Source organism: Cyprinus carpio, chromosome B16 (genome assembly GCF_018340385.1).
Source record: "Cyprinus carpio isolate SPL01 chromosome B16, ASM1834038v1, whole genome shotgun sequence".
Lineage (NCBI taxonomy): Eukaryota > Metazoa > Chordata > Actinopteri > Cypriniformes > Cyprinidae > Cyprinus > Cyprinus carpio.
This window is the reverse complement of record NC_056612.1, coordinates 7,475,629-7,498,652: the sequence shown is the minus strand read 5'-3', so window position 1 is coordinate 7,498,652 and position 23,024 is coordinate 7,475,629. Positions and strand designations below refer to the sequence as shown.

Genomic DNA, 23,024 nt, shown 5'->3' with positions numbered 1-23,024 from the left:
AACACCACTTTTCTCTCATTCTCTCTTTCCCTCTTTCTTTGAAGACACGCTCTCAGTCTCCAGTAATGAAGGAGGACTTTCGGGCAGTGCCACGCTGCAGCCGGGTCATTTGCAGAGCTCTCCTGGACCCAAACGGCCCGGAAATACTCTGCGCAAGTGGCTGACCAGCCCTGTCAGACGGCTCAGCAGTGGTAAAGCAGACGGCCATGTGAAGAAACTTGCACACAAGCACAAGAAGAGTCGAGATGTCCGCAAGAACGCAGACGCCGGCTCACAGAAAGACTCAGATGACAGTGCCGCCACACCACAAGATGAGACCATTGAGGAGGTTGGTGACCAGAAAACAATACAGTAACACCCTTTTTGGTTTAACACACAGAGATTTTTTCAGGTTTATTAGCATGATTAAATTTGTGCAGTGAACTGTATATCAATTAATGTATTATGAAATTGTATTTTAGCATGTATATACGCTACTATTCATAGTTTGGAGTCGTTGTGATAATAATAAGAAATGTTATTTGAGCACCTGATCAGCAGATCGTGTGACACTGAAGGCTGGAGTAATGGCTGCTGAAAATGTAGCTTTGCTATAATATTTTAAAATACAAATAATAAAATAGAAAACAGTTATTTTAAATTGTAATGATATTTCACTTTTTTTGTATTTTTGTAAAAATAAATATATATATATTTTTTAATGACAGAAAACAAAAGGTAAACTTTAAAACTGCAAAATAATTTTTTATGTTAGACAATTATCTAACACATCTAATAGATCTAAAAAATAAAAAATTTAAAAAAAATTGGCAAAAAAAAAAAGGTAATGGGACCAAAGGTTACAGTATTAATGAAAAGTGCCTAAAAGAGCCCTATTGCAAAAGTGAAAATGGTTAAAACAGCTCCCAGACGAGTAAATATATGGTAGTTACTGTAGTGGCTACTCATTTCCTGGTAAATGCATTTGGTAAATGTAGCGTTCTGTCTGTTTTTAAGTGTATGATTTGTAAGTCCTATTCATGTCTTGTGGTTTCCAGTTTAGAGCAGTTATAAATACAGTGCAACTCTTTCACTGGAGCTATTTTGGTATAAGAATGTTCCACAGCTGCTGAGCTGTTTCATTGCTTAACAACGTTTATCTCTTTATTTCTTCTTCTCTGTTTCTCACAGAGGATGAGAAATGAGGGACTGAGCAGTGGCACTCTGTCTAAGTCTTCCTCCTCAGGGATGCAGAGCTGTGGTGAGGAGGAAGGGGAGGAAGGGCCTGACTCGGTTCCCCTGCCGCCCCCTATGGCCATCCAACAGCACAGCCTTCTGCATCAGGACTCCCAGGAGGACAAGGTAAATACCAGTCACCAGAATATAACTTGAAATCAGACCCTGTATGTTGTTATAACATATTCCTGGTCTTATTGTGCACATATTCTCTTGAGAGCGAACTTGACCTTCAGTGTCCATGTCCTGGTCAAAAAGACCCACAAAGGCACATGCAAGCCTAGCTATGATTTCTAGTATGGAATGCCCACTTTTAGTTACTCAGTCAGTACCTTGCGGATCAAAGCTTACCTTACATTTCCTTATGAACTTTGTTACGAAGAAAAATGTTACATTGTGGATGTAAAATCTGTTGTAAATATTGCTTCATGCTGACTTCATGTTGACCCCATGATAATAGTTTAGAAGGTCCTCTGATAGGCCTCTCTAACTGCTGTCTGTTTTCTCTTTGTTTCTTAATGTTCTCCAGCATTATGTTGATTTCTGTTCTGCCTCTGTTTTGTCTCAGTTTCATTATCTCTCTATGTAGTCTTCTCTCCTCCAGCTTTCTCCTCCTCTTTCCAGTTTGCAGTAATTTGTTCTACTTTTATACCTCATCCTTACTGTATGTTGTCCTTCTTGTCCATTCATTTATTTGAATACTCTACATGTCCTCAGCTATGCTTTACCAGAGCTTGTTTATTGAGGCACAGAAACTGATCCTCTTCAGTAGCATTTCAAAAAATTTGAACTTCTAACTGTTATAGACTGAGAAAGCCCTTGACCTTGTCCGTGACCTTTCATGTCCCCTTTAATGGAGTATTCAGGAGTGTGTACCATCACATGCGATGGGCCATGTGTGCACTAACTCTTCACCCAAAACAACCTAAATCTTCCAAACCAAAGTTCCTACTTCCATTCCCCTATATATGCCCCTACCACTCTGAAATCAGCCCCTGATTGGCTGGTGAATACAGAAACCACACCCACTGCCATATTTGGACTGGAATGTTTCCACCTTCATTGTAAGACCACTACAATGGTGAGCATCATTGCAGATTCACAAAATAAATAAATATTGAAGTCTTTAGACTTTGTCTTTAGACACTTTGTGGTTAATTTTTCAACACTGGATCCAGTACTAATTACTTATTAGTCATTCAGCTATGTAACCATAACCCGAAAAGGGTGTCACACCGCTTAATGGACTAGGCCTCATGAAAAAAAAAGACATACAGGGCATTTAACATGCAGTTGTTTTGTTTTGTTTTGTTTTGTTTTGTTTTTTGTTTTGTTTTGTTTTGTTTTGGGGGGTATTTTTTGTTGTTGTTTTTTTGTTTTGTTTTTTTGTTTGTTTCGTGTTTTCGTTTTGTTTCATTTTTGTGAGATTCCTACTTTAGTAAGATTCTAAACATTGTTACTTTTTTTTCTTTTTTGTGTAGGCTACCTCCCGTCTGTCTGGACGTCCCAGCAGCTCAGACACACCAAGCGCAGCTGAACTGGTCAGCGCCATTGAGGAACTCGTCAAGAGCAAAATGGTAAGAGATCACAGAGGTGTAGGAAATCACAGCATGAGTCCATTACTTCATATTTAAATGTTTTTGTATTTTCCACTTTTTCTTTCTCAGAGTCTGGAGGACAGGCCTAGTTCTCTCCCTGTTGAGCGAGGAGATAGCAGTAGTCCTTCTTGCATCCCATCGGATAACTCCTTCCTGTCTTCCTCCTCTCCCATCGATGAGATGGATGAACGCAAGACTGGCTTTCTCAAGAGACGACAGTGTGTTTCTCTCTTATTTATAAGTATTTGTATATTAGCTCTCTAAAAAACTAGTAGTTGTAAGGCCTCACCAAAATTAAATCTTGTGTTTGGATTGTTTTAGTGACAAGGTTATGTCTGAGCTTCCAAGTATCTCTCAACACAAGTGTCAATGTTTTGAACGCTACACAAAAAGTGTTGCAGGTCGCAGGGATTCAGAGAAGTATACCAGAGGTTTTTAGGTAGCTGGAATGATACTTAAATACCCAAAGAGCAAAAGAAGACAAAAGAGGGAAGTTTAGAACAGAAAAGAGTCATACTGATTATTTAATAGATTGTAAAAGTAACTCTTCAAATGTGACTCTTTTCATGACTCCTTACTCTCTTGGAATTCTCTTGTTTAATTTAAATAAATGGTTCAAAAGAGTTACAGGATCATGTAGCATATTGTTTATACATTATTATATGACACGCAATTTGTCTCATAATTATTGTGTTTGCTTTAAAACGTCAGAAGCAAACTGGGTTGAAAATGAAATAGTTTGAACTTTGAGGTTCTCATTTATAAAGATTTATAATTCAGTTCAGTTAGCTTCAATGTTCATTCTGTAGAGATCAGTGCATTGAGGAACACTGACGTGAGTCATGTAATAATTTAGATTCTTATAGAGTACTATAATAAGCTTAAAAATGTGTAGCACACTCAAATATTGGGTACATTTTATTTATAATATAATAGGTTTTAATTTAATTCTTTAGAAATATTTTTACAGATACATTTTCATACTAAAGGAAATATGTTTCTTTTGACTCTGCCTGCCATCTTGAATTGTTCTTTGATTTGTTGTATGTGAATATGTTTTTCTCTTTCATTTTCAGCTATGTACTGCTGGAACTGGTGGAGACAGAGAGAGACTATGTGAGAGACCTTGGTGCAGTCGTGGAGGTGGGCTTGTGTTCATTTCTTTTAACGAATATACCGCAGTAAGATCACTATGGTGACTGTATGTAACTGAACACATTCATTCGAGTAATCATAACTGGCAGCTGTTGTCAGGGATTAGTTTTGTTTGATCAGTTGTCTATCCATCTTTTGAAGTGTTACACAATTGTTGTGTTGTGCTATTCAGAATGGTCGTCGAGGAAGATCACATGTTTTATGTGTTTCTGTCTCCAATGGTAACCATACTGATGTGTTCTGGCACCTGCAGGGCTACATCAGCAGGATGAAGGAGGAGGGTGTACCCGACGACATGAAGGGCAAAGATAAGATCGTCTTTGGGAACATTCACCAGATTTATGACTGGCATAAAGAGTATGTGAAAATGACACACTTAAGATTCTCATTCTCGAAAATACCACAAAGACCCCCTACTTTCATTTCCTGCCATTAATGTTGCACCTCTCATCTTTGTAGCTTCTTTCTTGGTGAACTAGAGAAGTGCTTGGAAGACCCAGATAGGCTCGCACCCCTGTTTATTAGACAGGTATGATATTATACATTGTGGTGTTTCGACAAATATCATTAAATTAAATGGATATTCTCGCCTCAAACTTAAATCATGTTGCTGTGTTGGTCTGGTTGGGATGTACAAACAAATAGAGCAATGTTTTGTTAACACCATGAAGCTACAGTGTCTACTGTCCGACTGCATGTAATCAGTTACTACCTGTCCTGCATATCTATATTATACTCACTTGAAGCAATATATATATATATATACTATCTAGCTAAATTTGGCTGCAAAATTAACTATATTATCTCACAGCTTTTTACATACAGTAAAGTTGGATATATAAGTATGTTTTATTTTATCCACATATATACATGTTTTAAATTGTAAACTATATTATCACCCAGCTCTAATCTGATAATAAAGATATTAAGATATTATAAACATTAACATCATGATTTTTCTGTAAAGCCTCTTTGGAACATTGTTTAATGTGTAAATCACTATACAAATATATTTGACTTTTCTGTCCATACTGTAAAAGTCAATGTTGTTTTGGACCCCAATTACTTTTATTGTATAGGAATTTTTTTTTTCAAAATACCTTCTTTTGCATTCAGCAGAAGAAAAACATGCATGCATGTTTAGGATGTCATGAGGGTAAAAAAAAAATGAATAATTTTGGGTGAATTTTTCCTGCCGTGCCATACATGTAGTAAAAGAAAAAAACTGACCGTATGTGTTGAATATGCAATAACTGAATCATAGATGTTAGTATATTATATAATTTAGCATAACTGGAAAGCAGCATAGAACAATCAGCATGAAGGATAGGATCTATCCTTTTGTTTTTTCTTTTGTTTGTTTTTTTTCAAATCTTACTTGATGAGTAAGTTTTGACCTTCTTTGTCTGAAATTCTGTGTTGGCTACAGGAACGAAGACTGCACATGTACATTGTGTACTGCCAAAACAAGCCCAAATCAGAGCACATTGTTTCAGAGTACATCGACACATATTTTGAGGTAAGACTCAAGCCACTGCCTACATCCTCCCTGACATTTAAACATGAGTCATAAAAAGTAAGACAGACTCATAACCACATTGTCTCGTCTTTTCTTTATATCTTGATCAGGATTTAAAACAGAGGTTGGGCCACAGGCTACAGATCACAGATCTACTGATCAAACCAGTGCAGCGGATCATGAAATACCAGCTTCTTCTAAAGGTCAGGCAGTGAAATTCCAGTAGCAATGTAGTCATTCCTTCCAGTACTACTCACCCATCTTTATGTAAAGAATAGATGTTGAGAAAAGATCATTATCTTTCAACATAAATGAATGATTCTCATCATTTTTCTGGTTGCTTTATTTTAGGATTTTCTCAAGTTCTCCAAAAAGGCTGGTTTGGACACTATAGAAGTAGAGGTAAGGGTAATTGTTTAGACATGGGCATGTGTTTAGCTTTGACACATAACTCATCCAGCAGCACCATTTATGCTACAAATATAAATGATTCTGAACCTCAAATCATGCAGCTTGGAAAAATTTTGCTATCTGACATTTCTAAACAATCAGTAATCAGTCTGACTTTAAATCAATTTATGACTAAGTGATGAGAAAGCATTAATAATATTGCAACTGTGACTTGATTCATATCTACAGCCCAAAATAACAGAGAAATGAAGGTGGGAATCTTTTACTTGGGCTATAGTGATGCACATACAGTAGCAACATCATAGTAACCACCCACAACACCTTTGTATTATGGTGGCAAATTTTACACAGGCAAGCAGCAGTCACATTTTCTTCATAAAATGTAAAAATCTAGTTCTAAACTACATATGCTCTCTCACAGAAAGCAGTAGAGGTGATGTGTGTTGTTCCAAAACGCTGCAATGACATGATGAATGTTGGACGCCTCCAAGGATTTGATGTAAGACGCATTTCTCTTACCTTATTTGCAAAAGTTTGTGAGTGTGTAGTTGGAACGCTAAAAGCACAGCCATTAACAGTTAAATCAGCAGGATGTCCTCAAGCTGTTCACAAAGGTTTTTTTTTTTTCTTTTAACATCAAAACTAATCAAACCAAATACAACAGTGAATTTTTGTCATTTTGTGAAAAGAGTTTAGATGTCTGACAAAATTAATCACAAACCGAGCAAATAAAACAGTGACCTTGCCTCCAATTAAAAAATGTGGGAACATCACTGTACAATATTTCAAACCAACCTGTACTTGATGTGAATGTTCTTTTTTAGTGCAGTTTTGTTTGCTCATGCAAGGGAATTTGAACTGTTCTGAGGACTAAGCATTGTTTATTTTGTTATTTTTGCTTTTAGGGTAAAATTGTAGCCCAGGGAAGACTGCTTCTACAGGACACCTTCCTGGTCTCCGACCAGGATGGTGGTCTCCTTTCCCGCATGAAAGAAAGGCGTGTCTTTCTCTTCGAGCAGATAGTTATCTTCAGTGAACCGCTGGATAAAAAGAAGGGATTCTCTATGCCGGGCTATCTGTTTAAGAACAGTATTAAGGTGTGTAGATAGAACCACTGCTGTAGAAAACACTGTGCTTAAGACCCAGTATAGCAAGTAAAAACATGTATCTGTTGTCTCTATCTCTGCTCTGCAGGTCAGTTGGTTGGGTCTAGAAGAGAGTCCTGACAATGACCCTTGTAAGTTTATTTTGACCTCAAGGTCATCCGCTGGCAGTACAGAGCACTATGTCCTCCATTCCTCCAACCGGGCGGTTTGCCTGGCATGGATCCAGCAGATCAGCAGCATCCTGGAGAACCAGAGAAACTTCCTCAATGGTAACACAATTGTAGGATTTCTTTAAAAAAGTTACAAAATGGGAGGTTAGTGGAACCTGTTAACCAACACCCCCCATTATGGGACTCACAACTGAAAATGCCCTACCTAACTTAAAATTGTAATAGTTCCTGACTTCAGTGTGCTACACACACAATTTTGGTGTCTTTGGAAGAGTTTATAATGCTCAAAAAGATAAAAAGTTACTGAAGTGCCTTGAAAAAAATTGTACCACACTGAATATTTTTTTTATTTCATATAAAAATACATGAAATCAGTTCTGAAGTGTATTCTATAATGGATACAAACAATACTATCCCCGAACATCTGAAACGTAAACAAAGGAATTACTATCCATATTACAACATTATTGCTTTGTTGGACTAAAAGTGCTCTATAAAATGTCATTCAGTGGACCCTTACCTTTTCTAACTAAACTGGGATTTGCAGCTGATGATGTGTTCATGACTCGCTATTACGATGAATCTGGTTTTGTTTATACATGTTTTGATGTGTACTACTTACACAAATTTTGCAAATACATTCCTTATAAGCTTTCCATTGAAAAACAGTGATCTGTCGTCGATGCTTGAGGCTTAGACCTTTATAATGATAAATAGTTTGTAAAGATGAATTTTGTCCCGTTTCATTTAATCTATCCGTAAACATTAACATATGCAAACAAAGAACATTCAGTGCGTCAGCGTCCAGGTGCTGGTTAACAGGTAAACCAAACCCAAATGTAATAGTTGTAAAGCCCCACAAACTATGAATAACCACCAAGTAATTGGTTTAAATGTGTTTAATAAAGATTGGAGCTAAATAGCAGAATAGTTGCCCCCCTGGAGGAGGATAGGACTCCCCTAATTTAAATAAAATGCTAAATTCCTAATTAGTGTAAAATAATAGTAATGGATTGGGATTGGGAACTGATAGCCAACAACTGATAGCGTGATAAGTGCTGTCAGCTAGCTTAAATAGGAAGAAAACATAGAACAGCGTTAAAAACATTTGAACATACTCTTTTGAAAATTCACTTTCAAGCAAGGTTGCCAGGTTTTCACAACAAAACCCGCCCAAATGCTACTCAAACCTAGCCCAACTGCATTTTCGTGGAGGGTCCCCTGGTAAAAAATTGTTCTGAGGGGTAAAATACACATTTTTTTGGTGAGGTTCCCCTGTTAAAATTCCTATTACAGGGGCTAAATATCATGTTATTGGGGTCACTTCAACCCGCAGACATGAAAAACCACCCGAAGCACCAGTGTTAAAGTAGAATTGGCAACACATCTTTTAAGACCATCTAGTCATTCAGACATTCCAGTGACTTTTAAAACATATTTTTTGAAAATATGTTGTTCATAGCTTTTCTCTTTCACTTTATAATAATGCGTACACCTAAAAAAAATTACTTTCATGACTGGGTTATATTATATAACATCACTTGCCTCTTGTTGTCTTCTCAGCACTGACTTCACCCATTGAATACCAACGGAATCATGTGGGGGCAAGTGGTCTGGGTGGCCCCAGCAGCAGTGGACTTCCGGGGGGTAGCAGCAGCTCTGCCATGGTTCCCAGCTGTGGCTCTCGGTCCCGAGCTTCCCGAATCCCTCAACCTTCTTCTCGTCTCCCCCAGCCTGTGCAGCACCACCACCACGCCCCCGCCCCAGATGACCGCACTTCAGGTACGTGTCCTCTTCCTGAACAGGACCTAAATGGTGAGGTCCCTAGGATGCGGGTCCTGGAGAGCCCCTTGAAGGAGCTACGCGAGGAAGCCCAATCAGGGACACCCATTCCAAGAGCCACAGTCGCACCTCTGTCTCTCACCTTAACAAAGCCCCGTCTCAGAGTCCCTTCGCCCATTCTCTCCCCCTTGAACCCTCAGAACTTTACAGTCCAGAAGGGCTCCCCGTTTTGGGCCTCAATGCCAGTCACGCCTACTGGCAGGCCTGGCTCTTACACAGAGCAGAGTGGCACATTGAGTCGCAGCCAGTGTCAGACTCGCAGGCACTCCGCCCATTATAAGGAGTTGGACCACATCAGTACATGCTCCTCCACCAGTGAGCAGTCCCTGCATTCCACACACAGCAATGGGGTAAGAGCCAAACTCTAGCTCCTGGCTTCAGTGAGGCCCAGTCCTGCTTCACCTCCACCTCCGGCTTCATACTAACCCGCTGGGATGTATGTGCATTGACCTGGAACTAAAAGAGGATTCTCACAGGCTTTTGTGGATATTAACTAGCCTGGTTTGACTGTGCTGTTGAGCAACTAACAATGTACACTGTTAACCAGTATAACTCCTTGAGAGTGTCTCAGAAACTCTGTACATCCATCGACTATTTCTGCTGATTCTATCTGCTCTGAACTGGCAGGATGTACTTTCTCTAACTGCCTGAGAAGACCTAATATGCAAGCATTAGGAGCACAAACCACAGCCAACTAACAATTACTAACTCTTTTTCTTTTTAACCCGCTTACATATTTAATTTTTTTTAAATATATTGTGGGGTGTTAAAGGCCCCATAAAATCCTGTGCTGATTTGTTTACGATTGAAAAGGATGTTGGAGTGAGAAATATCAAGGGGCTTTTCCTTTTTTTAACATAGCATATGCTTTATTCGCATCAGACGAAAGTCTGAAGCATAGGGGTATTAGGGGAAAGTATATTCTCATTCTAGAGAGCATTTTATTGGACAAAACATGTGGGTACACACATGAGTGCATCAGTATATTTTGTCTGTTTCCTGGAAGAGAAAGATTGTGCATTGTCAACTTTCAGCAATATAGATGGTTTTGAAGTTAAAAGACCACAAAACTCCAATGCTGATTTCATGGGGTCTTTAAGGGTGTTAGATTTCGTCTTTTAACCAACAGTCTTAAGAGGAAATAATCACACTGAAAGCAATTTGCCTCAACAAAGAGACCAGAAGTCATTTATTTTTAATGAGAGTAAGCAATTAGAAGCAACATGACCGATAAAGACTGTTGATGATGTGACAAAGTTCAGCATGTTTTGGTGACTGTCAGTAGGAACATAGAAATTTGAGCTCATCCACCTCATGATATACTTAACCAACAGTACAGTGTCTGTACAACCATCAGCAATTTAACTGGGAACTGTCAGTGTGAACGACTCTTTAGTGTAACTCAGAAGAGGATCTTGTAACCTAAAATAACCTTCTATTGTAAATCTTTTCCTACAACTGCTCTCGCTTGCTTTATTCTTGCTCTCTGACCAGCTGACTAAATGTCTTCAACATTCTTCATATGCAAACATTCTTAATCAAATTAAAAATATATATATAAAAAATATAAATAATATAAAAGTTGCTACTCTGATGTTTTGCTGTGTTTCTGCTTCTAGAGTGAAAGCAGCAGCAGCAGCAGTGTGTCAACCATGTTGGTGACCCAGGACTACGTGGCTCTAAAAGAAGATGAGATCAGCGTGTATCAAGGAGAGGTTGTGCAGATATTGGCCTCTAACCAGCAAAACATGTTTCTAGTTTTCCGTGCCGCCACAGAACAAGGCCCAGCAGCCGAGGGCTGGATCCCTGGCTACGTTCTGGGTCACACCTCCACCTTCATTCCAGACTACCCTGATGGAACCCTCAAGTGAGGATAGGTTATTAATTGTCATTGATTATAGACTGACTGTTTAGTTACTTCTAGAGTAAGAAGCTAATTATTTTTAATTATTTTTAATTATTTTTATAAATTATATTATATTATATTATATTATATTATATTATATTATATTATATTATATTATATTCCATGGTCTGTCTGAATACTGATTGGCTGGCAGGTATCCAGTAAAACCGTTTAATGCACAGGTAGTTCCAAGTCAGTTTAATCACCATTCTATATTAATGCCTTGCTTTAATTGATGCATTGATGAATTGATTAACCGCGAGCCGGTTAAAAATCGATTCAAATATGTGACGATTCAAATAGGTTGAGATGCTAAACAAATCGCGATTCATTTAGGGGTAGGAGTTTATATGAATGTATGTCTGAGAGGAACTTACTGTCTTTAGAAGAGTTTAGATTATATTTTTTGCCTCTGTATAATGCATATTAAAGTTCAAAGTTCAGCGCTGTTAAAAAAAATAAATAATAATAATTAAAAAAGTGCAGCTGTTTTGTTTACAGCAGAAACCAAGGAAACAGTTTAAGCGCCACCTGCTGGCAGAGTGAATCTGCATCTCATTCAGATTGTCTGCTGTTTCATGCAGATATTTTTATGTATAGTTTTACAAAACTGAAGTCAAACCATTTTGTTTTCGCTTTAAAATTTAGAAATTATACAATCTAATTAAGATTAAAAACTGCTCATGTTGCATGTATTCTGTTTTTTTTTTTGGTTTATGATTTATATGATGTGGTTTAGTTTTAAAAGATTAAGCCTTATTTTGTTTATATGTATTTGTTTGGATCATGATTAAAATTTATTTGATTTGGGGCTTGTTTTAAAATTTCAATTTAGTTTTGTTATTTACATTTACATTATATTTAAATTTTGTCATTTAGCCGACGCTTTCATCCAAATCGACTTACAAATGAGGACAAAAGAGGCAATCAAAAACAACAAAGAGCAATAATATTAGTATATTATTATAGTTTTATTTCAATTTTACAAAGAAATGTGCAGCATTTTGTCCAAGCAATAATAAAAGGACACATTTAATTTATAATTTATCTTAAATCTCATTATGTTTAAAAAATAAAATAAAATTGTGAAATCAAAATCGTGAATCGAATCGAATCGAACTGTGAGTTGAGTGAATCGTTACATCCCTAATCCACACTAACCAATATTATGTTATATTATAATGGTTATAATTTTAATGGTTTCACTAATAATAAACATACATTTGCATAAAGCATCCATATTTGTTCATGCCCATGTTGATAAAAATTTTGAAAAGTACTAATTTAAATATTTTAATCGATTGATAGCCCTAATATATATATATATATATATATATATATATATATATATATATATATATATATATATATATATATATATATATATATATATTAGGGCTGTCAAATGATTAATCACGATTAATCACATCCAAAATAAAAGTTTTGTTTACATAATATATGTGTGTATACTGTGTATATTTATTATGTATATATAAATACACACACATGCATGTATATATTTAAGAAGAATTTATGTTTATATATTAAATATATTTATATAATATAAAATATAAGAATATAAATATATAAATGTATATACATGTAAATATTTTCTAAATATATAATTTATGTGTGTGTATTTATATATACATAATAAATATACCCTGTACACATACATATATTATGTAAACAAAACTTTTATTTTGGATTTGATTAATCGTGATTAATCATTTGACAGCCCTAATATATATATATATATATATATATATATATATATATATATATATATATATATATATATATATATATATATATATATATATATATAACACACACACACACATATATATATAAAACATATAACACACACACACACACACATATATAGCATTTAACAGACTGATTGCTCATGCACAAGATTTTTGAATTTGTTGTATTGTATACATTTGCTAAAATCATTTAAGTTAATTTTTTTTATCCTCATTAATGTACACACAGCACCCCATATTGACAGAAAAAACACAGAATTGTTGACATTTTTGCACATTTATTAAAAAAGAAAAACTGAAATATCACATGGTCCTAAGTGTTCAGACCCTTTGCTCAGTATTTAGTAGAAGCACCCTTTTGATCTAATACAGCCATGAGTCTTTTTGGGAAAGATGCAACAAGTTTTTCACACTGGTATTTGGGGATCCTCTGCCATTCCTCCTTGCAGATCCTCTCCAGTTCTGTCAGGCTGGATGGTAAACGTTGGTGGACAGCCATTTTCAGGTCTCTCCAGAGATTCTCAATTGGGTTTAAGTCAGGGCTCTGGCTGGGCCATTCAAGAACAGTCACGGAGTTGTTGTGAAGTCACTCCTTCGTTATTTTAGCTGTGTGTTTAGGGTCATTGTCTTGTTGGAAGGTGAACCTTCGGCCCAGTCTGAGGTCCTGAGCACTCTGGAGAAGGTTTTCTTCCAGTATATCCCTGTACTTGGCCGCATTCATCTTTCCCTCGATTGCAACCAGTCGTCCTGTCCCTGCAGCTGAAAAACACCCCCCCAGCATGATGCTGCCACCACCATGCTTCACTGTTGGGACTGTATTGGACAGGTGATGAGCAGTGCCTGGTTTTCTCCACACATACCGCTTAGAATTAAGGGCCAAAAAGTTCTATCTTGGTCTCATCAGACCAGAGAATCTTATTTCTCTGTTTTTTAGCAAACTCCTTGCGGGCTTTCATGTGTCTTGCACTGAGGAGAGGCTTCTGTCGGGCCACTCTGCCATAAAGCCCCGACTGGTGGAGAGCTGCAGTGATGGTTGACTTTCTACAACTTTCTCCCATCTCCCGACGGCATCTCTGGAACTCAGCCACAGTGATCTTTGGGTTCTTCTTAACCTCTCCCACCAAGGCTCTTCTCCCCCGATAGCTCAGTTTGGCCGGACAGCCGGCTCTAGGAAGGGTTCTGGTCGTCCCAAACATCTTCCATTTAAGGATTATGGAGGCCACTGTGCTCTTAGGAACCTTAAGTGCAGCAGAATTTTTTTGTAACCTTGGCCAGATCTGTTCCTTGCCACAATTCTGTCTCTGAGCTCTTCAGGCAGTTCCTTTGACCTCATGATTCTCATTTGCTCTCACATGCACTGTGAGTGTAAGGTCTTATATATAGACAGGTGTGTGGCTTTCCTAATCAAGTCCAATCAGTATAATCAAACACAGCTGGACTCAAATGAAGGTGTAGAACCATCTCAAGGATGATCAGAAGAAATGGACAGCCCCTGAGTTAAATATATGAGTGTCACAGCAAAGGGTCTGAATACTTAGGACCATGTGATATTTCAGTTTTTCTTTTTTAATAAATCTGCAAAAGTGTCAACAATTATGTGTTTTTCTGTCAATATGGGGTGCTGTGTGTACATTAATGAGGAAAAAAATGAACTTAAATGATTTTAGCAAATGGCTGCAATATAAAAAAGAGTGAAAAATTTAAGGGGGTCTGAATACTTTCTGTACCCACTGTATATATGTGTGTGTGTGTGTGTGTGTGTGTGCGTGTGCGTGTGTGTGTGTGTATCTATATATTTCAAAATATATTAAATATATTTCAAAATATACAAATACAAATTTATTAAATATATTTCAAAATATACAAATACAAAAATGTCCAAAGAAATTATTTGTTAAAATATGCTTTAAAATATATTTGCATAAATATATGTTCTACCAATATATTTTTGGGCATTTTTGTGTATTTTTCAAAATATATTTTACAAATATTTTAAAAATATAAATATATTTAAGAAAAAAAAAATCACTTTATATTGTTCAATCTAAGAAAATATGTGTATGTCACATTTGAAGAAAAACTTTATTTGTAGTCTATAACACATATGAACATATAACACATTTGAATAAAATTCAATTATTAAATAAGCTTATAATATACCATTATAAATAATAATAATATCAATAGTCTTATAAAATAGGCAGTACTATATTATTATTAATGTAATTTTGATCCATTCCATACACATTTGCATTTAACCTAAATGTAGGCTACTGTACGACCTTTTTGACCCTAAAATACATTTTTGAAATATATTTTAGTATATGGGGGTTGAAACTTAATATATTTTCTGTTTCAAAAATATATTTCATATTTCAGCTTCACTGTTTACAACATATATTTGGCTTATATTTCAAATATATTTTAGTCACAGATATATTATTATTATTATTAGTAGTAGTAGTAGTAGTATATATATTTTTTCATATGGGAATTGATTTGTCAAAATGAGATACATATTAAGAAGGTGTTTTAAGTATGTAAGTTCATTTAGAGTTTATGTTGACCTTAAATTTAGGTTGTGTTAGGTTGTAAGTGTGAAAGAGTCCAGTTATGACTTATTCAGAAGACACCACCCTTTTTTTAAATGATAGTGACGTCTTGTTCGTTGTCTAACATTAATAGTCTCGCTGTGAATTCTCCCTTAAAACAGTGCTATATTTGTCATTCAGGAAGTCCTCATCGTGGCACACAGCTCTACGCATCAGACGAAAGTCCGAAAAGAGAGACAAAGAGGGCAGAAAAGAGAGCAAATCAGAGAATGGCTATCGCAAGTCTCGAGATGGATCAGCCAATAAGGTTTCTGTAAAGGTACTACCGTAACAGTCGAATTATTCATTTTGTAATCATTACTCATTATGCAATTTCATAGTTATGACAATTTCTACATACAGTATGAACATTCAACATTACATTATTGATTATTTAATTTTTGCAGCTTTTGAATCCCAACTACATTTATGATGGTAAGTTAGAATATTGTTCTTTCATTCTTGGAAATCTTTGCATGTATTAAATTGTGCATGTGTCATAATGAAACACACAAATGATTGTAAGTTTCTGATTTGCTGGCAGCAATTCCCCCAGAGTTTGTGGTCCCCCTGAGTGAGGTGGTGTGTGACAGGGGCGACAGTGTAACCCTCCGCTGTAAGATCTGTGGGCAGCCCAAAGCCTCGGTCTGTTGGAGAGGGCCTGACCAGAGCACTCTCAGCAATGGTGGAAGATACACACTCACACACAGGTAAAACCAGTACACAGACATAATTTTATATGCCATGCACCTATACAGACTGCAGGGGGCACTTTTGCTTTATGGTTTCCGATCCAGTTTATTGCAAAGGATGTACAGTCATTTTGCTAGTTTCATAACTGTTTACTAAAAGAAACATTTTCCATGCAAAATATTTCCATTAAATTGTCTTCATGTTGTTCAAATTTGGCTATATAAACAAACAAATTAATTAAGTTTTACCATTTGGAAACTTCTGATTTCCAATTATCTAATTATGTTTTTGAATTGTAAGAATTTTCTCACCAGAAGTACTGTTTTTAACTAGGTGGCTATTAATGAAGATCCACATGGCTCAAAACGTTACCTTTGGTGAGAAAGTATAAATGTTTTAGGTAAAAAATGTTTTGACCTTGTTACACTTTACATGTACTTACTATTATAATAACAATAAATTATGCATAATTACATGCAAATAACCCTAAACCAAACATTAACCACATGTAGTTAATTAATATAACACAGTACTTAGATGTATAATTACACTGTAACAAGGACACCTTAAAATAATGTGTAACCATGTTTGATTTATTGTATAAATATTTTTCTACTTTTGGAGCTATGGCGTGGCAAATTTTTCTTGCTTGTTTGTTTTTTGTTTTTGTGGTTGAGCACCCTCATCGTGCTTTTTTTTCACCTGCTGGATGTGCATACTTTCTGTTACATTTTTGCTGAAAATGTAAATGCTGTAACAGTTTAAGTAAAAAAAAAAAAAAAAAAAGGATCTACATTCTTATTAAAAGTGTTATTAAAAGACTTATTGGTTAAAAATATATATAGCATAGTTTAAACAAAAGTTGTACAAATGTAAAACAAATATATGAAGTAAAAATCTAAAATTATATGATAAAATTATTTAGCAAAAATCAAGTAAAACATACATTTACAGTATACATTTATGTTAGCTAGTTATTTCCACAGACACCTTGTATTTTCCACAAGGGGTTTATTTTCTGGTAATGACTAGCTGATTGCACATTATGTTGCTTATTACATGATTACCAAATAAATTAATAAATGTACATTAAATATTGATGTAAGTTAAAATTTCATTTTAATTAATTCAATAATTGTATTCTGTAAAAGCCATTTAATTTGCTTCTGAGATCAAAACAGTCAATATATAGTTTAGCAGTCATTATAAAACAATATTTGACCTCTGAATAGAGCAGTTGACCATTTCAGTATATTCTAGACTAAGAGAACACGTTTTTAATAGACTATGTTTTTCTGCGTTAATTGTAATTTATACATTTTGCCACCTAATTGTTTAATGTTTTGTTCAGTGAGACAGGGGAAGTGACTCTCCGTATCTCACCTGCCTCTCTGGACGACAGCGGCACCTACACCTGCATCGCCTCTAATGACGTGGGCTCAGTGACATCATCAGCCTACCTCAGGGTGCTTGGTCAGTTGATTTTCAGCTAACACTGCTTAAAACAAAACGTTTGAATAGCAGTTGATTCGCTGATGGTGTTGTTTTTGTAGGCACTTCCTGTGACGGGATCCTCTGGAAGGATAACTTTGAGTCCCTCTACACTGAAGTCATGGAACTGGGGAGGTGAAATGTTCTGACATACTCAATAAATCCAATAAAACATACTTATCTATATCTATACACACAGCTAACATTCAAAACCAGCTGATTTTTATTTTCTATCTGTCTGTAGAGGCAGGTTTGCTGTCACTAAGTGGTGTGAGCAAAGAGGAAGCAGGCGATCAGTGGCCGCTAAGCTAGTAAATAAGAAGCTAATGCGTCGAGAGCAGGTGGTTCAAGAGCTGGGTGTCCTACAGTGTCTTCAGCATCCTCATCTGGTGGGCCTGCTGGACACCTACGAGACCCCAGCCAGTTACGTTCTCATCCTGGAGATGTACGTCGACTTCTTTACTTTATCTCTCTCACACATAAAAGCAATGCTAATGATAATTTTTTGGTTAACTCTTTTTTTGCACATCAGCGCGGATCAAGGTCGTCTCCTGGACTATATTGTTAGCTGGGGGAATCTGACAGAAGAAAAGGTGTCTCTTTACCTACGGGATATTCTAGAAGCTTTACACTACCTTCACACATGCAGGATTGCTCATCTTGACTTGAAGGTGAGCTTTTCCATAGAATTATTCTTAATAAATTAGTAGCTCATTTGTGGAAGTAAGATATATGGTGGTTCCCAACTAGTGAACCTGGACCTATTAGTCGGCCTCAGCACATTCCCAAAAGAGGCACAAGATGGCTTAACATAATCTCATTTAAGACAAAACAAGCTATAAAATTCACTGAAAAAAAGTAATTTACCAATTTACACTCCAAAAAAAATTATGTTCGGAAATAACATGAAACTTTAAATAGAAGGACTGAAGTAGTGTTGTCTTGTGTTTACAACTTAAAATGAACAAAAATGTTTTATACAGTGTAAACAAATACACCTAAAAATCAAGGCATATTTCTTATTTTAATGTGTTCACTCAACAACTGTCAAATTTATTTAAGAACCAGGGAAACTTGAATGTTTTAAAAGACTTTAAAAGAATATTTGGAAAATCATGGAAATTGCTATGATAAATAGATTCTAAATAGATTTTTTTTTTTTTTTTTTTTTGTTTTGTATCAGGTATCAATTTCTGAGAAATTGCTATTTGTAAAGTAAAAGGTTTACCCTGTACGATTGATAATGTAATGTAAAGTGGAAGTCAAAAAAAAAGTGAAAGTCGTGACATTTGCAGAGTATGGTAACCCATACTCGGAATTGGTGCTCTGCATTTAACCCATCCAAGTGCACACACACAGCAGTGAGAAGTGAACACACCGTGAACACACACCCGGAGCAGTGGGCAGCTATATCCATCACCCGGGGAGCAACTGGGGGTTCAGTGCTTTGATCAAGGGCACTTCAGCCATGGGTATTCAGGGGGTGGAAGAGAGCGCTGTTCATTAAGCCCCCCCCCACCTCCCCCCCCACACCTCCCCCCCCACCTACAACTCCTGCCAGCACAAGTCCAACTCTCTAACCATTAGGCCACAGCTGCCCCCATTAGTCAAATTCATTAGTCAAAAAGTGTCAAGAACCTTAAAGAAAATGAATTTCCTGAAATGTCTAGTCAGTTCTTGAATTTAGTCATTTACATTTTAAATACTAATTATTTTACATTCACATTTATTCATTTAGCAGACACTTTTATCCAAATGAGCAATACAAGTAATTCATCTAAAGAAGATGAGAAGTGCTAACAAAGCAAAGTTTCATACAGTACATTGACTAGAATAGCACAGATTAGAATAGGGAAGTATAGAGTTGTTTTCTAAGAGTAAGCAAGATGCAGTAAAGTTCACATGGAACTCAACACAAAAGAGAAACACCGATGGCTCAAATTGAAACTGATGCCGGACGGCAAAAGTGAGAAAAAAAAAAAAAAAATATATATATATATAAATATATATATATATTCTATATTAAATTTATATATATTTATATATATAAAAATATATATAAATATATATATATAACAAGCAATAAAAATATAAATATTTGATCCTGGTGACGGCTATCATTTTAAATATAAACAGTAACACAAATAAATCCTTCTCAATAGAATCTATTATTCTAAACAATAGAAACAGGGTATTAAGCAAAAAGGAATGTAACAGTTTAATATAAATCAATGCACTGATCAAATGACTAACAATATGATGTATCAATACGACACATAAAAAAATCTAAAAATAACTAATATATCAATAAGATATACTAGAATACTAGCTTGACTTATAAAAACAGGTCATATTTTTTTTCTATATAATTATTATTATTATTTCATATATAGAGTACCTCATTTTGCTGTGTCCTAATGGGCTTTGGCAAAAAGGTTGAGATCCACTGAATTAGATGTAATATGCTTACATGAATACAGTATGCTAAGAAGCCTCTATGGGATGTTAGAACAGCATTCTGTAAATGTGTTTACAATGTATAATATTTTGAATATATGTAAATATATTTGAATGTTTATCAGACATTTGTAAGTAAGACTAAGAATGAGTGCAGTAAATAAGAGATTACATCATTCTGAAGTCAAGTGTGCTATTTAATTTCTAATTTTACATTTTGAACCTGTCTTGTGTTTGGTATCCCACACTTATCTCCTTTGTGTGTTTTTCAGCCCGAGAATGTATTAATTGAGCAAACATCAACCCAGCCTCTAGTCAAACTGACGGACTTTGGTGATGCGGCACATCTCTCCAACACCCCGTACATCCACCCTCTGCTGGGCAGCCCTGAGTTCTCCGCCCCTGAGCTGGTGTTGGGTGAGCCCGCGGCTCTGTCGTCTGACCTCTGGAGTCTAGGTGTGCTGGCCTACGTGATGCTCAGTGGGGCGTCCCCTTTCCTGGACGAGAGTGTCGAGGAGACCTGCCTCAACATCTGCCGCCTCGACTTCAGCTTCCCGGAGGACTACTTCCGCGGCGTGAGTCCAGCTGCGCGGGACTTGGTGTGCGTCCTTCTCCAAGGCGAGCCGTGCAGACGTCCCTCTGCGCAGGTTTGCCTGCGTGAGCAGCCATGGCTGCAGCCCAACGCAGCCTCTGGAGCAGCTCGCCTCGACACTTCCAGACTCATCTCTTTTATAGAGCGGAGGAAACATCAGAACGACCTGCGGCCCGTGGCCAGTTTCCGAGCATTCCTGCGTAGTCGCCTGCTAAGCCAGAGCTGAGAGAAACGTAGAGTGCAAATCTTCTAGGGTATTAAGGAAAGTATAGGTTGCTGATATATGCTGAAATCTCATCCTGCTTTTAGAGTCATTCTGAAACTGTTCTGGGTCTCTGTTACTGTAACTGCTGCTGACAAAACTCTGAAGTCCCCTTACCCTTCAAAAATCATTTCTGCTACATGCACGTGTTCTCTCTTTGTATGGGCAAAACTTACAAGAAAAACAAATGTGAATTAAGAAGTTTTTTTTTTTTTCCCTGAGCCAGTAAGGTTTAGCCTCATGTTCGGACAGTATTTTAATCAGGTTGTTTCAGTGGAGTACTGTTATTTGAATAGCTACATTCAGGAAAGATTACATTTTGTACAAACCATGTATAGAAGCACAGTAAAGATGGTATCTTTATCCTGAACGTTTTGGAGAAAAAAAAAAAGTAAAAAAAAAAAAACCTTATTTAAAGATTTAAAGGGAAGTAAAATGTTACACTATGGCATTCATCTCAAGTTCCATGTTTGATAAACATACAGTCATATTGGAAATCGATCATAACAAATGAAACGACTTTTAAAAGCTGCAACTCTTTCGGACAAGAAATAAAAGATAAGCTTTTGATTTCAACTCGCATCTGTCTAGCAGCCTTATGTTGTAAATAAACTGGACCTGCCTTCATTCGTGTTCATTTGCAGTGTTTGAAATGCTTTCTCATTGGCTGCTCATGAGTTTCAACTGACCAGTTAGAATACAAGCTGGAAAGCCGCCGAAGGCAGGAAGTGTTGATAACCACAGCAAATGTGCACTCTTTGTAACTTGTTGAAATGTGCAATGTTGGGGCTTTAACATTTTGCAGCTATTTATAATGATCCGTGTTAAATCAACATTGTTAAGTACATGTGAGTTGAGATATGATGTGTCCATGGCTCTTTTGCTGAGATTTCTATGTTCAGTATTATTTTGTAAGCTTAAGCCTCATTGGTGAAAAATCATGTATGTCTTTGTCACACTTTCGTTATGAATGTTGTTATTTTTATTGTTATACCAAAGTTACTCCTCATGTACCTAAATGCTTCTTCTTCTCCCTGTTTGCTGGTTATAATTTGTAATAATAAGTTATGAATGCAGTTCTGACTCCTGGAGCAGGAGTTTACTTGTATCGATTGTTGATTTATTTATTGTGTCTTGTTCGGTTTTTGTTAATCGAATTTAATTGATGTAGTGCTTCATGTTGTCAGATTATTAGGAATTTTCATTTCCATATCTGCTCATTGTAGCAGTAGTTTGTTAATGTAAGTTTGCATGACTAAATGACAAGAATTATTCTTTGTTTTCAAGTCACGTTGTTTTAAATACAATGAGATGAATCGTTCCCTATGTACTGTTTCTGCTGTACAGGGAAAAAATAAAAAGTGAATTGCCTCCAAATTGTGGGATGAAGTTTAAGAGGCAAGTTGCAGTGCTCTAATAATCCAAAATAACAACTTGTCACTAAAACCTAGTTGCAATTATTGCTGAATATAAAAGAGGTAAATGACATGCTGGATCAGTAATGTTAATATGATTTTTCATGTTTTATTTAAGTTTCTCATAATGTATAGATGTACAGCCACCATAAAGAAAAAAAAAAAAACTGGACGTAGCGACACCCTGTTTTTTTTACATAACAATGTCATTTTGAATGTTTTTGACTCTATATTAATCTTGCATGTATATTTCTTTGTACAGAAACCATACATGTTTGCACATTCTGTGCTGTACATAAGTTACTTTACCCTCGGTTATTTTTGAGATTAAACATCTGAAACATTTTATTCGTACAACTAGTCTCCAGTGTCTTTGTCTATGAAGTGTGTATGGGGTCGGAAGAATGTTGTGGTACAGTAGGGTTATCTGATCTGAGGATAAGTATTTTTACATATTTCCTGTCTGTGTCTATTGAGGCCTCACACAGGCCGTGTGAAAACTGCATCTGCAGGAGCTGTGATCGTGGTAATATCCCAAAACAGATAAATGACTAATTAAGCTCACCCTGATCTTATCGCAGTGGTGTTGGCATTGTGGTGAATTGTTTTGCAAAACAAAGAGAATATTTAGAATTCATATGTGCACATTGATTTTATAACATTTAACTAATCAGGCAATGTAGCCTAATGCACTTGCACGGTCACATTTTTATTTTTAAATATTATGCATGCTGGTTTCCGATTTCCTGAAATTGCAGTTAATTAAGAAATATCCAGTTAAGAGATTTGTGTGCATGTTTTTTTTTTTTTTTTTTTTTTTTTTTGTGAGCAT

General features: G+C 36.1%; 1 protein-coding gene across 1 annotated transcript in view; it reads left to right on the top strand.

Moving 5' to 3' along the window:
• Positions 1–22,546, top strand: part of triob (trio Rho guanine nucleotide exchange factor b) — a 132,389-nt gene extending 109,843 nt beyond the window's left edge. The window contains 23 exon segments of the mRNA XM_042740505.1: positions 45–328; positions 1,171–1,341; positions 2,697–2,792; positions 2,883–3,031; positions 3,890–3,956; positions 4,222–4,325; positions 4,428–4,497; positions 5,398–5,487; positions 5,598–5,690; positions 5,839–5,889; positions 6,320–6,397; positions 6,804–6,995; positions 7,093–7,273; positions 8,738–9,366; positions 10,636–10,883; positions 15,424–15,562; positions 15,690–15,717; positions 15,827–15,992; positions 17,327–17,448; positions 17,529–17,601; positions 17,711–17,911; positions 17,999–18,137; positions 20,196–22,546. Coding sequence (XP_042596439.1) covers positions 45–328; positions 1,171–1,341; positions 2,697–2,792; positions 2,883–3,031; positions 3,890–3,956; positions 4,222–4,325; positions 4,428–4,497; positions 5,398–5,487; positions 5,598–5,690; positions 5,839–5,889; positions 6,320–6,397; positions 6,804–6,995; positions 7,093–7,273; positions 8,738–9,366; positions 10,636–10,883; positions 15,424–15,562; positions 15,690–15,717; positions 15,827–15,992; positions 17,327–17,448; positions 17,529–17,601; positions 17,711–17,911; positions 17,999–18,137; positions 20,196–20,741 — 3,917 coding nt within the window. The 3' untranslated portion in view covers positions 20,742–22,546.
• The last annotated feature ends 478 nt before the right edge of the window (positions 22,547–23,024 follow it).